Source organism: Lepidochelys olivacea (genome assembly GCF_965140295.1).
Source record: "Lepidochelys olivacea isolate rLepOli2 genome assembly, chromosome: 27".
Classification (NCBI taxonomy): Eukaryota; Metazoa; Chordata; order Testudines; family Cheloniidae; genus Lepidochelys; species Lepidochelys olivacea.
The window spans coordinates 13,038,243-13,055,705 of NC_140437.1; the positions used below are offsets into that span (position 1 = coordinate 13,038,243).

General features: G+C 46.6%; 1 protein-coding gene across 1 annotated transcript in view; it reads left to right on the top strand.

Annotated features, from left to right (window-relative positions):
* Window positions 1-9,634: 9,634 nt before the first annotated feature.
* The window catches only part of LOC311513708 (beta-1,4 N-acetylgalactosaminyltransferase 2-like), a gene marked incomplete at its 5' end in the record, with an annotated part of 31,479 nt that continues 23,650 nt past the window's right edge, over window positions 9,635-17,463 (top strand). Inside the window, one exon of the mRNA XM_084615716.1 lies at window positions 9,635-9,723. Within this exon, the coding sequence (XP_084471842.1) occupies window positions 9,635-9,723 (89 nt within the window). The remainder of the gene's footprint in view (window positions 9,724-17,463) is intronic.

The window sequence follows — 17,463 nt, forward strand, 5'->3', positions numbered from 1 at the left end:
TTGTTAATCCTCACAACAGCCCTGTGAGGTAGGTATCATTATACCCATTCCACAGATGGGTAAACCGAGGCACAGAGACGTGAATTTTTATTTTATTTTATTTTATTTTTTTGCCCTTAGACCACAAAGCAAGTCAGTAACAGTGCTGGGCACAGAAGCCTGTCTTCTAACCACTAGACTGCACTGCTTCCCTCATTTAAATTCTACACCTTGAAGCTACCTAATGCATTACAGCCTCCCCCGTCCTCCGGAATGAACCCAGATTCTGTCCTACTTTTTATTCCCCTCAAGTTTAAAACCCAGGGAACATTTTCAAACCTTTGAAAAGGATCTACAGGAACCAAACCAACCAATTTCCCTTAGTCGAGGAAATGTGCATGCTGGAGAAACTCTGCTGCTTCTGCTATCATCAAAATGAGGTGCCAGCTCAGGTGTGGGCTAATTTAGCTACAACTAACCAGGAAAGAGATCTTGGAGTCATCGTGGATAGTTCTCTGAAGACATCCACGCAGTGTGCAGCGGCCGTCAAAAACGTGAATAGGATGTTAGGAATCATTAAAAAAGAGATAGAGAATAAGATGGAGAATATCTTATTGCCCTTTATATAAATCCATGATACGCCCGCATCTTGAATACTGCGTACAAATGTGGTCTCCTCATTTCAAAAAAGATATACTGGCATTAGAAAAGGTTCAGAGGAGGGCAACTAAAATGATTAGGGGTTTGAACGGGTCCCATATGAGGAGAGATTAAAGAGGCTAGGACTTTTCAGCTTGGAAAAGAGGCGACTAAGGGGGGATATAGCGGTATATAAAATCATGAGTGGTGTGGAGCAAGCAAATAAGGAAAAGTTATTTACTTGTTCCCATAATATAAGAACTAGGGGCCACCAAATGAAATTAATGGGCAGCAGGTTTAAAACAAATAAAAGGAAGTTCTTCACACAACGCACAGTCAACCTGTGGAACTTATTGTCTGAGGAGGTTGTGAAGGCTAGGACTATAACAGGGTTTAAAAGAGAACTAGATAAATTCATGGAGGTTAAGTCCATCAATGGCTATTAGTCAGGATGTGTAAGGAATGATGTCCCTAGCCTCTGTTTGTCAGAGGGTGGAGATGGATGGCAGGAGAGAGATCACTTGATCATTACCTGTTAGGTTCACTCCCTCTGGGGCACCTGGCATTAGCCACTGTCAGTAGACAGGATACTGGGCTAGATGGACCTTTGGTCTGACCATTATGACCACTCTTATGTTCTTGAGAGACGAGGCATTTCTCTGCTCCTCACCCTGTCCAAAGCCAGCCCTGGCTCTACAGAGGATGATGCTCTTAATAATGCTTCCCTTTTGATTTCAAGCCTAAAGATCCTGCCACTTAACAAGGGTTTGCCTCCAGGGCTTCCGGTGCCTGTTGAACTTTAATAGGGCTGTTGGGGGATTGTTCACGTTTCTTTTTAATTTTTGGTGGACTAGAAATTTATTTGCATCATCAGATCCCTTTTACTTGTTATTCATTTAGGCCTGGGTCAAAGCTCAGTCAAGTCTCCTTCCATTGACTTCGCTGGGCTCTGCAGCTGGTCCATTCAAAGGGCTCCTTGCATAACGCTGTTATCAAGGTTCCTTCCGCACTCTGAACTCTAAGGTACAGATGTGGGGACCTGCATGAAAACCTCCTAAGCTTACTTTTACCAGCTTAGGTTAAAACTTTCCCAAGGTACAAACTATTTTACCTTTTGCCCTTGGACTTTATTGCTGCCACCACCAAGCATCTAACCGGTATATTACTAGGAAAGAGTCCGTTTGGAAACGTCTTTCCCCCCCAAAATCCTCCCAAACGTTACATCCCCTTTCCTGGGGAAGATAAAAATCCTCACCAATTTGCATAGGTGACCACAGAACCAAACCCTTGGATCTTAAGAACAATGAAAAAAGCATTCAGTTTCTTAAAAGAAAAATTTTAATAGAGGAAAAAGTAAAAAGAATCACCTCTGTAAAATCAGGATGGTAAATACCTTACAGGGTAATTAGATTCAAAACACAAGAGAATCCCTCTAGGCAAAACCTTAAGTTACAAAAAGACACACAAGCAGGAATATCCATTCCATTCAGCACAGCTTCTTTTCTCAGCCATTTAAAGGAATCAGAATCTAACGCATATCTAGCTAGATTACTTACTAAATTCTAAGACTCCATTCCTGTTCTGTCCCCGGCAAAAGCATCACACAGGCAGAGAGAGAGGCTTTGTTTCTCCCTCCCCCCAGCTTTTGAAAGTATCTTGTCTCCTCATTGGTCATTTTGGTCAGGTGCCCAGCGAGGTTATCCTAGCTTCTTAACCCTTTACAGGTAAAAGGGTTTTTCCTCTGGCCAGGAGGGATTTTAAAGGTGTTTACCCTTCCCTTTATATTTATGACAGCTGTAGTCTAGGCTGGTGCCAGAGAACTACAGTAGGTGAACAGTACAAGAAACTGCACAGAACAGACCTGTTGCTTACTGGGAATCACTTCATTGATACTCAAAGCAACTCGGCTATGCAGAGTTCTGCACTCGGAGAGCTAGCTCTCTCTGACTCCTTAAACAGGTGCCTAAGTTCCATCAAAGTCAATAGGACTTAAGCATGTGTAAGTGCTTTCCTGAATCAGGGCCTCAGGGAGGAGATAAGTGATTTGCATAAGTCCACAGGGTAGAAACAGAATTCAAACTCTCTTTGTTTGTTTGACATTCCCTGTCTCTACAGAAAAAGGGTCATTGCTTCTTTAAAGCTGCAAACGTTTGGGGCTCAATCCAGCGTTCTTCACGCACCCAAAATTCCCACTGAGTTTGGGGGCACGGGATGCAGGTTCAGCCTCTTGAGAATTGATTTTACCACCACAGATCTTTTAACATGACATTCTAAAAAAGGGGGTTAATTCATGCAGGTACAATAAAAAAGGAGCAAGATGTGATTAAAAATGTGAATCTTTCTAATAGCGATAGCTGGGTTCATATCTCTCTCTCTTTATTTTTTTTCCTTGCTGTCTGCATGTATAAAATTTCTCTCCCATTTCTCTCTCTGTTTTCCTTTCCTTTTCTTACTTTTTTTTTCCTTGTTGCTAAAACACACAGCAATACCTGACTTTCCCCACATCTTGTTGTTGCAATGTTTAAAGGACAGTAACTGCTTGTATGTTCCCTTTATCAAAACTAGCAAGCATTCCTGCAGCTGTGTAATCCAAATTCAGAGACGGTCATAACTCAGGCTATGTCTACAGTATGCGATAGCAGCTTATGCAGCCAGACCTGGGCTAGCATCGATCTAGCTAGCATGATGAAAAAGAGCAATGAAGATAGGGTGCCATGGACTTCAGTGTGGTCTCCCTCGGTACGTACTTGCATTGTTAGCCTGTGCCACTGAATCTTCACTGCTATTTTTAGCTGTGCTAGCTAACTTGGAGCAAGCGTGGGCACGGCAATCCATGCTGCAGTCACACCTCTGATTGCAGTGTAGCTATAACCTAAGCAAGATGTATAAAGGAATGCACAGAAGAGAAGGTCTGGTCTCCCCTACAAAAACAAATCAGTGCATGGGTGGTTCCCGGCTCGCTTCTCAGAGCCTAGATAGATCATCAAATTCCAATAGCCCAATAGGGAGTTAGTGGCAGAGAAAGAAAGAGAACTCAGGGGTCCTGTGAAGGTGATAACTGATGTCAATTCATTTCTTTAGGAACTTGTCTCTCCTGGGCTTAGCCTCTCTTGAGACTCAGGGGTTCTGCCTGCTGGTGGTAGGTCTCTCCAATTGTAGGACCACAGACTACCCTGTCCTCTCCCCTCAGTGATGGTGGATGCAAGTTTACAAGTTCCCATCTGCCTCCTATGTTCTCTCCTCTTCCCCTCCTCCCTCCCAGCACAAGCCCTGCACAGGGAGAGATTCCAGTCTCCGTACCTGGCTAGCATAGAAGTGTCCAATGATTTTTACAATGACTTGCTCGTTCTCATCAGGTGTCTGGTCCCGGGGCACCACCGCCTCTGCAGCCGTCAGGTTCTGCATTTCGCTGACCTACAGGAAAGCAGCAGAGCCCACCCGGTTACTGCACCGTTTCAGGAAGAAGAATTAAAAAAAAAAAAAACCAAAAACCTGCCCCCCAGATTTTGCATTTCTCCAGCTGGCAAAAAATAATAATTTTTGAGCTTTGCATGGAGCTCAGAGTGTGTGAGAGCTGCCCACCTCACAGGAGGACAGTAACCAGGCCTAGCTTGTGAAATCAAGGATGCTCACAGGCTGCCTTTGCCGACGGCCTCCTCTCTGCTTTGATACTTGTCCAGGGGAGCAGCAATTGAACCTTGGATCTTGAGATAGCCCCGCCTCCTCTGTGGCCCTGCCCTTGCTCCATCCTCTCCTGTGGGTTACCAGCTGTTTCTTCCTTGCTCCTGACCTGACCCTCCTGCCTTCCACACTGGTATGTGGGCCAAGGGAGGAGAACAATCCCCTGCCAGGTCAGCAGAGGAGCTGGGAAACAAAAGCACCAGCAAAAAACCCCTCCAAGCAATAGTCTTGACCCAGGTCTGCCTCACAGCATCCCCTCCTCCCCTCCCGCAGTGACTGCTTCCTAGCCATAATAGGCAATCCTCCAAAGCTTCCACACCTGGGGATGAACCGGTCTCCTAACTCCGCCTCCCTACAGGCCTGATTCTCTCTTTCTCCTTGCTTTCGCTTACAGTTTTGCCTCCTTTGCCGATAACTTGCTCTGCGGCCGAAGCAGGGACCCTAATGTGCGTCTCCAGCTTTACTTCTTCTTTAGGCCCAAAAAAGTTTTCCTCCTTGAGTTTGCCGTAAATTCATCCTTGTGCCTGTGAGAGGGGCTAGGGAAAGTGGTTAAACTCTGCTTGTGATCTCTTGCTGCAGATTAAGCCCATTACTTCTTGTCTTACCATCAGTGGACATGGAGAACACTTGATCACAGTCCTCTTTGTAACAAGCCCTTAACCTATTCGAAGCCTATCAGCCCACCCCCGCACCCCCCAGTCTTCTTTTCTCAAGACTAAACATGCCCCATTGTTTTAACCTTTCCTCATAGGTCACGTGGGTGACCATCCAAGGCATGGTGGTCCATGAGATGCCGTCCATGCCGCAAGCTCGTGGGTGTAGGCTGCCGGAGCGGGAGTGAGCACAGGCGAGCCTGTGCTTGGAGCCCCTGGTCGGCCATTCAGGTGGTGGGCGATGCTGCCCGGAGCTGCCCGCCTGGTGGGGAGTTGCAGGCAGCAGGGCTTGCCCCTGCGTGGAGCTGGTGGGTGAGCCCCTGGGTTCCCCCTTCCTGTGGGCCTGGTGATCAGGGGATGTACGGCCGGGAGAGCCACAAGCTCAGAAACTCCCCACCGTGCAGCCCAGCCTGGGTGGCTGGAGAGCAGCATCTGAAGGCAGCACCATTGCCAGCAGCAGTGCATCGGTACGGGGGGCATGGTCTGGTATTGCTACTTCTGCAGGGCTGCCGGCAGCGGTGCTGCCTGTAGAACCGGAGAGCGGTGGCTGCTGGCAAGCCCCAGCACAAATGAAGCACTGGGGCTGGGGCTTGCCGATGCTGAGTCCTGGCACCTCAGCCGCTGCTGTCTGGCCACAGCACCGTGTCGCGCTTACTGCTCAGAAAAGTACTTCTGTGAAAAGTCAGTGTGGAGAGTAAGGGGGGGGGGCAGGCGCTGGGGGGAGCAGAAGGCCCATTTAGGGGCTGCAGGAAACGGGGTGTAGTGGATGTGGGGCCAGGAAGGAGTCTGGGGGTGGGCAGAAGATAGTAATGGGGTGACAGATGGAGGAGATTGGATGGCAAGCCCCCAGACTGGGGTAGTGGTGGGTAGGAGAACTACTCTCCGAGTGGCCAGGGAAAGCCAGTGTTGCATTATTGCCAACTGTTGCAAATCACAGAAGTTTGTGGCCTGCAGGAGGAGCTGTCATGATGACGCAAGAAGCTTTTCTCAGCCCTGTGACTTGCAGGGCTGGGTACTGGGCAGAGGTCTGTGCGGCTGTCTTGCGGCTAAGGACACACAGGCCTGTCCTGCCACTGAACCCCAGCTTCATGTATGCTCCTATAGCAGAGAGAGAGTCCAGGGGCAGAAGGAGGGAGAGTGGAGTGAAGGAAAAGCCTCCCACTGCTTTGGACAGGGCCGGATTAACCTTTTGTGGGCCCGGTGCCAAACATTTTTGGGGCCCCATGGGGGCAATGGAGCATGGCGAGGGGGCGGGGGCAGTCTCCAGAGTGAGGGGCCGGCCAGGGGCATGTCATGGCAGGGGTGGCCCCGCGCCGCCCAGCCCAGTACAAGGGCACTATTTACAAATCGGCTGTTGCCAGATGCACAATTGCCTGCCTGGCGCTGTGCTGCCAGTGTGCCCCTTCCCCTTGGGGGTGGGCCCATGTCACACCACACACCACCACCCTCCGCCCAACACAGGAACCACCCCCCCCCCCGATTCCCTCTGACCAGAGCCCCCCAGACCCGCTATGCCCAGCGCTCCCCCCCCAAACCCTGCCACAAATGCACAGTGTCCTGCACAACACCACCCCTGCCCAGCGCCCCCCTGCCCACAGCCCCACCACAACTGCTCAGCACCCCACACAGAGCCCCCACTCCCTAGTGCCCCAACCCAGAGAGATCCTCCCTGCCCCCTTACAGCCCAGCTCCCCCCCGGCCCTGCAGAGACCCACGCCCTGCCTCCTGGCCGCACTCACCGGCCTCCTGGGAGGCGACTGTGTCTGCCAGGCTGAGCAGCCAGGGCTGGTCCCGGGGCGGGGAATCACTCCGGCCCTTGGGGCGTGGCGCAATCAGCCACGCCAGGGCCTGCCCCAGCCAGGCTCCCTCAGGACCCACTTGCCTGGAGGGGCCCAGCCAAGCTCTCCCCCCACCCAGCTGGCCAAGACTGGCCAGGCTTCTGCTCCAGTCCCAGGTGGCTCAGCTCCAGGGAGACAGGTGGGGCCCCACAGGTGGTGGGAAGCAGAGACAGCCCGGAGCCGGAGGTGCCCTGGGGTCCGGCCAGGGGGCAGAGAGAAGCCGGCGGGTGGGGCCAGGGGGGTGGAGAGGAGCCCCCGGCTGGCCAGCGGGCAGGCCGAGAGGAGGCAGTGGGCTGGCGGGGTCTCGGGGCACAGGGCAAGGAGAGTAGGCCGGGGCCCCCTCCTGAGCATGGGCCCGGCTCATGGCGCCATTGTAAACCCGGTACTGGCTTTGGAACGTCTCCGCCACTTGGGGTCTGGGGAGGGAGCGTTCTGAGGGAGTTGGTGAGGTGGCGTTGGTGGGTCCAGGGAAGGGGAGAGAGTAAGTGCACCTGGGGAGAGGAGTCCTTTCTGGTGTGCATCAAAGGTTGACTTTTCAATCTGAAATGACCACGCCCAGCCAGAGGAGTAGCGGGGGGTTTAAAAGTAAACAGACCAGCTGGAAAAACCTGGTTTTATGCTGTTTTTAAAAATCTTGTGATTTTTTGGGGCCCAATCTCATGATTTTGGGGGCGGAAGGGGGGTGAATCCAACTCATGATTTTCTATCTCTGGTGGTTGGCAATACTGAAGGGGGCTGCCCCCTGGTGTCAGGGCCTGGGCCGGTGCCTCCCTCCCCTGGCTCTCTGATCCAGGAAGCAGATATGAAGCTGTGACTTCTGTTCCCAGGAATGGAGCGGGCAGTCCCCTTTTTCACCTGCCAGAGGAGGGCTGCCTGGGCAGCCAGAAAAGCCACCCACCTCTGTAGCCCAAGGTAAGCCCAGCTGGGGCAAGTCGGGTTCCTGGGGGTCGGGGCACCCAGCAGCCTCCGAGTCCTGGGTGCTGCAGCTCTCAGCTCCTGCTGAGCTCTAAGCAGGGGCTTGAGGTACCAGACTATTAGGCCTAGTGGTTTATTAACCCTGACCTTCTAATTATCCCCTTTCTTGTCCTTCTGCCTCCTTGACATGCAAATCACACCTCCTAAGTGGGATGTAACTGGCTTCAGTGTTCGTGCAACCTGGCCCTACTAACGACATGGGGTGCCAGCTGTCTTTCAACATACATCTAGAAATCTGATACCTCACTTACCCACTCAGACAGGTTTATTTCACTCTGCCCCCATCCCTTTCGCTCTTCCTTTAGATCCTGTAGCTGATAGACACACTGGGCAGCAGCCTGAGGGGAGACTCAGCCCCCCGGTGTGTTGCAATAGGCTAGATATTAGGTACCTATATATTGTGGGTGTTGGATACTTGCCAGCTAGGATGGTTCTGTACAGCTGCATTGGGTCTGGGATTTGTGTTTTGTGAGAGTGGGTGGATGTTGGGTTCCTTTGGATGGAGCTGGAGCTGTTTATTGGCTGCCCATACAAGAAGGGACACTGGATTATTATATTTTTGTTTGTACTGCTGTAACGAGTTTGAACACCCACAGTGCTCGGTGCAGCAAATACACATAATAAGAGATGGCCCCTGCACCAAAGAGCTTATGGTCAGTGGTTTTCAAACTGCAGGTCGGAACCAAGTAGTGGGTCACGGAACGAAAGGCACTGGGTCGCAGCGGCTCTGGTCAGCACCGCCAACCAGGCCGTTAAAAGTCCCGTCAGCGGTGCTGCCCGGCTAAGGCAGGCTAGTTCCTACCTGTTCTGACACTGTGCTGCGGCCCAGAAGCGTCTAGCAGCAGGTCCAGCTTCTAGGCGGGGGGGCCACAGGGCTCCGCACACTGCCCGTGCCCCAAGCACCAGCTCTACATTCCCATTGGCTGGTTCTTGCCAGGCAGGGCGGTGCCTGTGGGTGAGAGCTGAGCAGAGCCGCTTGCGAACCTCCGCTTAGGAGCCGGTGTTCTGGTTTGCATTTCTTACAAGGCCTGTATCTCAACAGTTCAGTATGTGTTCTCTTTGTATATTTCCAAAATAAAATTTATTTTGTTTAGTTTGCAGCTATTTTTTTTAAAGATCAATATTTATGTCCTTTCTAAGCTGACAATTGTTTGTTTGCAGTATATTTCCAGTAGGCGTTTGTTCTCATGGAGAGAATTTTGCATAGGGTGATGGTACAGCTGAGCCATTCCTCACAGAGGAAGCTTTTTACTTTTGAGTAGTTTGGCTGATAATCTCAGAACTGGGGACATTTCCAGTAGCGTTGCTGGGTTGTCACTCTCTATATTGAAATGGACAAGGCTTCTCCTTTTGGCTTAGATGTTGTGAGGTTTGTCATTATCCTGATTTTAATAGACCTACACATAATTGAATTACATTTTATGTTTTGTCACCAACAATTTGACTTTGGAGCAGTTCCAGGTTTCTACTTTTGTGCCACGCTAAAGCAATTGCTTTTTAAAAAAGTCTACAGAGCAGATAAATATTCTCCCTTTGCTCATGTTAGGTGGTTTTGTTTATAAGCGTCTTCAGGGTAAAGAGTTTTTTGATTCTTTGTTTCTCAGGTAGGTCTGCAGCTATTGCACTTGTTAACAGGGTGGGGCTGTAGGCACTGAGTATCAAGTGCAGGGCTGGCATTGAACATACCTGTGTGGGTGGGGCTGTAGATACTGAATACCTGGAGCTAAGATGGTATTGGGTACCTGTGTACTAGGGGTGTGAGTTTCTGGGAGGGTTGGACAGCTCTCTTTGCCATATAGCTCAGATTAGTGCAATTGGTTGCTTGTGGGGGAGCTCATGGTCGGGGGTGTTTGGTTGGTTAGAATCAGCATGTTCTGGGAATGGATCTCTCCTTATTCCTGGGCTTCCTGTGTAGCCAGAGCTTTCAGCTGCCAGTGGATTCCGAGATCTTACTGCAGGTTTGATTGTGGCTTCTTGTTGTTGTGTATGTGTTTTGTTTTGCTTTGCTTTGTTCTTTTAGTGGAATAACCCAGTGAAAGGGAGTTGTCTCCAATTTCTGCCCATTGTGTTCAGGCTTCAGATTTTCTGGGGGAAACTGCAAATGCAAACCCAGCGCAGTTCCATTGAACTGGGCTATTGAGTTTGGCAGATACTGCTGCTGTAGTAGAAGCAAATGACTACGCCCTGTTTGGGGGTAAAGGGAAGAGCTTTCCCGGAATTGAACCTCAGGGATTCTAGTGTTTGATACTGGCCAGGAGAGGAAACCCCTTGGCTGCAGAACAGTTCTCCTTGTAAACAGACGGCGGTAGTATTTTCTTTTGCTTGTTAAAAACTAACCTGATCTGCTCAAATAGGCAAAACGCACTTCACTCCCTCCTTTGGTAAAGGTGCTTCGAATGACCTCAGGCTGGTGTGGGTATGGGCCTTTGACTTGCAAAGGTTATAATAAAAGGAGTATTTGTGGCACCTTAGAGACTAACAAATTTATTTGAGCATAAGCTTTCGTGAGCTACAGCTCACTTCATCAAATGGATGCTGTGGAAAATACAGTGGGGAGATTTTACATACACAGAGAACATGAAACAATGGGTGTTACCATACACACTGTAACAAGAGTGATCAGGTAACCTAGGAACCTATCCTTGCAACAAAGCCCGTTGCCAGCTGTGTCCACATATCTATTCAGGGGACACCATCATAGGGCCTAATCACATCAGCCACACTATCAGAGGCTCGTTCACCTGCACATCTACCAATTTGATATATGCCATCATGTGCCAGCAATGACCCTCTGCCTTGTACATTGGCCAAACTGGACAGTTTCTACGTAAAAGAATAAATGGACACAAATCAGACGTCAAGAATTATAACATTCAAAAACCAGTCAGAGAACACTTCAATCTCTCTGGTCACTCGATTACAGACCTAAAAGTGGCAATTCTTCAGCAAAAAAACTTCAAAAACAGACTCCAATGAGAGACTGCTGAATTGGGATTAATTTGCAAACGGGATACAATTAATTTAGGCTTGAATAAAGACTGGAAGTGGATGTGTCATTACACAAAGTAAAACTATTTCCCCATGTTTATTCCCCCTCCCACAACCTACTGTTCCTCACACGTTCTTGTCAACTGCTGGAAATGGCCCACCTTGATTATCACTACAAAATGTTCCTCCCCCCACCCACACACTCTCCTGCTGGTAATAGCTCACCTTACCTGATCACTCGTGTTACAATGTGTGTGGTAACACCCATTGTTTCATGTTCTCTGTGTATATAAAATCTCCCCACTGTATGTTCCACTGCATGCATCCGATGAAGTGAGCTGTAGCTCATGAAAGCTTATGCTCAAATAAATTTGTTAGTCTCTAAGGTGCCATAAGTCCTCCTTTTCTTTTGCGGATACAGACTAACACGGCTGCTACTCTGAAACCAAAGGTTATACTGTTCTGGGCTGAAATGGGGCCTTCTGCTTGACTGTCAGCAAAGTTGTAGAGATCCCCTGTCAGTTAGTGCATGTCTCTCGCCTCTCATTATAGGTGGGTCAATGGCTAATTTTAATAAAACTCTGTCTAAATTAAACCAATTTGTCTATTGATGCTTTTAAAATAAATATACTAGAATCTTAGTGAAAAAAGCTAAACAACTATGAGAGTACCTCATCCATTAAGATACATTTAAATAATTGTCTGTCATTTCCATATAGACAGATGGGGTGCGACTGGAGTTCTTTTAAAACCTGTTTAACAACAACGAAGTTGGTGCTAAAGGGGGAATTTATAGGAGTAAACTGCTGGGTATTTAATGATTAAATAGGATAAGGAAATAACTGTCTAAATTTTGACCCTGACTTCAAAGAATGATGGGAGTCTTTATACAGGGTCTTAATGATGCCTTATGAGCTTTAAGAAAAGGTGTGTAAATCAAATCAACTTGATGCTTCTTGAATATGCTATAATCATAATTAAGTATTTTTAAAACATCTAAAAAGGCGCACACATCTCTTAGCTATATTGCATGATGCGGGGGGCGGGGGGAGAAGAGACTACTGCTACTTCAATGTTTAAACACAGCCATTTCCTTGTCCCAGAAAGAAAAATGACCATAATGCCTCAGAATGAAGGGTACTAAAAATAGAGAAGAGGGACTCAATGCAAAGGAACCCAATAAAACCCAGGAAGGTCACAATCATAGATATATTTAAACGTTTTTCTTCCTCGTTGATCGAGAAGAGTAAATGCAGAAGTAATTTTATATTCCTTGATCGCCTGTATTTCTACCAATAAAAAGACTTGAATGTAAGGTGTTCTCAGAAATACACCTCACTTTATGAGCTCCCATGCCCTAACGGTAATAAGATTCCTCCCCCCACTTCAAGTCAGTGCTTTTGTGTTGGATCATTGTACTTGCAAGTGGTTGTATTCACTTATCCCAAAACTTTGCATACAGCATTGTAAGACTTGTGGTGCTTTACAAATGACCCCTGATCAGGAGTGTAGCAATATTGACTTCAATAAGATCATAAGAAACTACTTTAATGAATAAGGGTTTCAAGATTAATCCTATAGATAAAAGGCTAACAAAATGTTTACTTGTGGGGAGGAGATTGTCTTAAATACCAAGTGCAATAATTCCACAGGCATGTAATGCTTTCTTTACAATCTTCCATTTTCTTCCTCCTACCATCAGGCAAAAAGCAAGAGATCTTGGTATGCTCCGGTAAACCAGGCAATACCAATACCAGGCATAATGTTCACAGTTATTAAATGTTTACAGGACTGGGCCCTAGTTCTTTAGTTCTGCTTTAGTTCTGAATGTCTTATGTTTTGTTTTATTTTATTATCTTCCTTGTTTTTTTTCTGGAATTTTATTCTTCAAGGTAGTCATTTAAAAAGGGACAGTGAGGCAGAATTAATTTTTTTGGTTTGTTTAAAAATACCAGAATTTTTATAATCTCCCTGTACTTTTGTGCTCTGGCTTTTTTTACAAATATCTGGTAGTTGCCTTTTGTGTGAATAGGATCCAAAGTGACTTGAGGATGTAAGCTTGAGAAATAATCATTTTTTTCCAGAGTTTTTGGGGTTTTTTAATTTTGTCCTTAACAATACAATTTGACTGATCTTAAGTAAAATGATATATAAAACAAAAGGGAAAATGCCTTTTACAATGCCTAAAACCAACAAATATTTCCATGATGTGTATTTAAAAAAAAAATGAATGGGAACTTTAAAAAAAGATGCACAAATGTTTCCTTTAATTGTTCTGTACGTGAAAAACTGAAAGGAAAACAAAGAAAGAAAGAAAATGTATGGTTACAACGTCGTCATTGCCGGGTGAACTCAAGTTACTCTTCTCAAGTTAGCCTGGCTCAAGGGAAAGTGCCACACTGCAAAATGTCTCGTGTGAGCAGCACCGTGTAGGAAGGCCATTCCTCCAGTTTTAAACCAGACCGTCCTCTTTTTGGGTGACTTGTCTCCCAGCTGGTACTGAGCCAAACCAGACTTGGTTTTGTCCAGTATCAGGCGAGGGACGCCATTTTGAAAAATGCGCCATTCCACCTCTGCCTGTGTGAATGGAGCGGCGCATTCTTCAAAATGGCGTCCTCTGTGCAGCATGAGCTTGTACGCACCAGGCATGCGAGGTCATGCTGGTGGGGGCGGGCCCACACCATTCCCAGAAGTACCAGAGTGTCCATTATTATGGGAATGTGTAAGTGGCCACCCTAGCACAGAGCAATTGTGTTAATAGCTGACCAGCTGTAGTCTGTACACCTGATGGGCCATCTAACTTGAGCTGAAAACATCCCTACTTGGAGTTCAGGGGGTTTGTGTGTGAACTGAATTTGAGTTAATTCTTCAGTGAAGACAAATCCTATAATGAACTGACTTCTCTGTTAAGACTTGATTCTGCAAACACGTGAGTAACTTACTCAAAAAATACTACAGAAGTAATGGGGAATAGCTTGTGTGAGTACAATGACTCTCCCCTGTGTATGCGTTCTTGCAGGATGGAGCCCTTCGTGATGGACAGCATTCCAAATCTAGTTGGACTTTCCCCACACACTGTTCTGTTTGTATAAGTGCCATTTCCTTTCTTGGGTTAATGTAAATAAGCCACGGTGGTATTGCTAATGTTGGGCTAGGTCCTGGAATAGGTTTTGTGTGACTGGATTTCTTCTTTTTGAGTCCTGTTCATGCTCAGTTTCAGGATCAGGGCGATAGCTGAGAAAGTGGGCTGGTTTTGAATTCATTTTTGCACCAGGAAATGTGAAGAGTTGTTTGTTTGTTTTTCTAAAGCAGGTGAGAGATCTGGATGAAAAGAAACACCTCAATTACACCTCAATTGCAGATTAATTGGCAAGATGTCTGTCTTAATTAACCTTTTCTCCTCACCTGATCCTAATTGTCTCTATCAAAATACATAGACTTAATTATAAAACTTTTGTTTTATGATGATGTGAAAAATCCATTTCTCCTTATATTCAGGATTCCCATCTCATTTTCTCCCCCGATAAGCTGATGAGCTTAAAGCACAAGAAGTGGAGCAGAGGTTGCTTCTGTCTTAAATGGGTTTATTTAGAAGTGATTGTTATAGATCATTTTAGGTTTGTGTTTTTTAGTCCACCGGTGTTCATACCGTAACTTGTTTAAATGGTGGACCCAAACATTCAAACCCAGGTGTCTAAATTTAGGCACCCAAAGAGAAGTTTGGTTTGACTCCCCCCCCCCCCCAAAAAAAAAAAAAAAAAAAAGAAAAATGCTGAGCAACCCCACTTTGGGGCTTCAGTATTTTCATGATAGGCAGATAGCAAGTTATTAAATACACATCTGTAGGCAGAGTTGGCAGGCACTCCTGTGCAATAAATACCACAGCTCAGTATGGACGTGACTTAGTACACTCCTTTTAGGGAAGTCTGCACTGGAGAGAGGAGGGGGGAAAAACGTTGCGGGACCAATGTATAATGCAGTTTAAACATATGCACTATAAGGTGGGTAGAAAGCTGGCTAGATTGTCGGGCTCAACGGGTAGTGATCAATGGCTCCATGTCTAGTTGGCAGCCGGTATCAAGTGGAGTGCCCCAAGGGTCGGTCCTGGGGCCGGTTTTGTTCAATATCTTCATAAATGATCTGGAGGATGGTGTGGATTGCACTCTCAGCAAATTTGCAGATGATACTAAACTGGGAGGAGTGGTAGATACGCTGGAGGGGAGGGATAGGATACAGAAGGACCTAGACAAATTGGAGGATTGGGCCAAAAGAAATCTGATGAGGTTCAATAAGGATAAGTGCAGAGTCCTGCACTTAGGACGGAAGAATCCCATGCACCGCTACAGACTAGGGACCGAATGGCTAGGCAGCAGTTCTGCGGAAAAGGACCTAGGGGTGACAGTGGACGAGAAGCTGGATATGAGTCAGCAGTGTGCCCTTGTTGCCAAGAAGGCCAATGGCATTTTGGGATGTATAAGTAGGGGCATAGCGAGCAGATCGAGGGACGTGATCGTTCCCCTCTATTCGACATTGGTGAGGCCTCATCTGGAGTAGTGTGTCCAGTTTTGGGCCCCACACTACAAGAAGGATGTGGATAAATTGGAGAGAGTCCAGCGAAGGGCAACAAAAATGATTAGGGGTCTAGAACACATGACTTATGAGGAGAGGCTGAGGGAGCTGGGATTGTTTAGCCTGCAGAAGAGAAGAATGAGGGGGGATTTGATAGCTGCTTTCAACTACCTGAAAGGGGGTTCCAAAGAGGATGGCTCTAGACTGTTCTCAATGGTAGCAGATGACAGAACGAGGAGTAATGGTCTCAAGTTGCAGTGGGGGAGGTTTAGATTGGATATTAGGAAAAACTTTTTCACTAAGAGGGTGGTGAAACACTGGAATGCGTTACCTAGGGAGGTGGTAGAATCTCCTTCCTTAGAGGTTTTTAAGGTCAGGCTTGACAAAGCCCTGGCTGGGATGATTTAACTGGGAATTGGTCCTGCTTCGAGCAGGGGGTTGGACTAGATGACCTTCTGGGGTCCCTTCCAACCCTGATATTCTATTATATCAGAAGCGTAGCCGTGTTAGTCTGTATCCATGTTTGTAGTTAAAACATAGTTGTCTATGTATATCTCTACTAGTGGTCTATGTATATTTCTATTATTTGAACAGTGACGAAACCAAGGCGTTTGGGGGAATTCTTGTGTGAGAAATTGGAAAGGAGTGGCATGGCCGTTGGAGGAAACTGATTCAAACAACAGAACTGTGTCGTAAGAGTACAAAAGCACCATTTGTAAGCTGAGCCCTGATGGAGAGCAACCAAAGTGCACTGCCGTAGACTCTCCCAGCCAATTCACACCCCAACTCAACCTAAATGGTAAACCAACCCACAAAGCAAAGTGCAGAACAAAAGCCATTAAGCAGGAATTTGCTGTCTCTGAAGAGTGACCAAAGTCCACAAAGAACAGCTCAACACTGAGGAGCTGACATAGCCATGAAAACCCTGAAATGTGGAACGGTAGCTGCTATATCTAACACACTATTTCTCTGTTTTGGGATGAGAGAACAGACATGGCTGCTTGACTTTTCCAGTTCCTTCTAGAGACTATGCAGATAATCCAGGTAGCACTACTCAAAGAATATGAAGACCCTAACTCTGCAAAGAGTTATTGCCCACTATCCTTCCTTTGTTCAACCTGCAAGGTGTGTGAGCAGAGGATAATGGGTAGGACAGTGCTAATAGTCGAAGGGCGTTTCTCTCCAGGATGTCCTTGCTGTTGCCAAGCTGTAAACCTAACTCAATACATTGAAGATGGTTTTGAAACCTATAAAATTACAGAGGCTGTATATTGATTTTTTTGACACTGTAGTACGTCTACTGAAACTTGCAAGAATTTTGAGAAATAGCAGGATGGTCCAGGTCCTCTCTCTGTTTTGAGAATCAATGTTTCTTTGTCAAGGTGGGTGGTAAGAAAAGTTTATGGTGTACTCAATAGAATGGCCTGCCCCCACATTCAGTGCTCTCACCTTTGTTTCTTATTGTATCCACAAATGACCAACCAGAACTCCCTGATGTGTGAAGATTCATTTGTGCAGATGATATTTGCATTGCTACCTGCCAGGAAAGATTTGAGTACACTGAGTGCATTCTAACTGGTTCCTTGAGTACACATGCAAAATACTATTGCACGTGGATTCTGAATGCCTACCCTAGTAAGACAAAAGTGTGAAGGGCCAGATTAACACACCAGGGCCATAGGCAAACACCCACTTTGGGGTTGCAGTGCAAACTCTGACAAACTCACTACACCAAACACATGTCTTATATTTTACCTTACAGAATATTTATCCATAAAGAGTATCTACAGACAGCTTGTTGGATCATATTAAAGAAATTCTGTATTAAAATCACAAATGAGTTTGATTCCCCATAGTTTAAATTCCAGGGTATTACTAATTAAGAGGTCTCTTGGTTTTTGGTACTGTTTCTCTCCCTCTATGTGTGAAACTTGCAAGCTGCTAATTGCGTTAGTACATTCTAAGACAGAGTCTGTTCTTAAAGCAATTCACACAGAGAGACTCAAAGCAATACTCTGTAACAACAGAAACGGCACCCAGAGACTCCCCGCCCTTTTGTTGTATTAACAATTGTGATTAAAACGGAGATAGAGGATGTATGTGGATGGATGCTTGGTGTGGATAATAACTGAATGATCAGG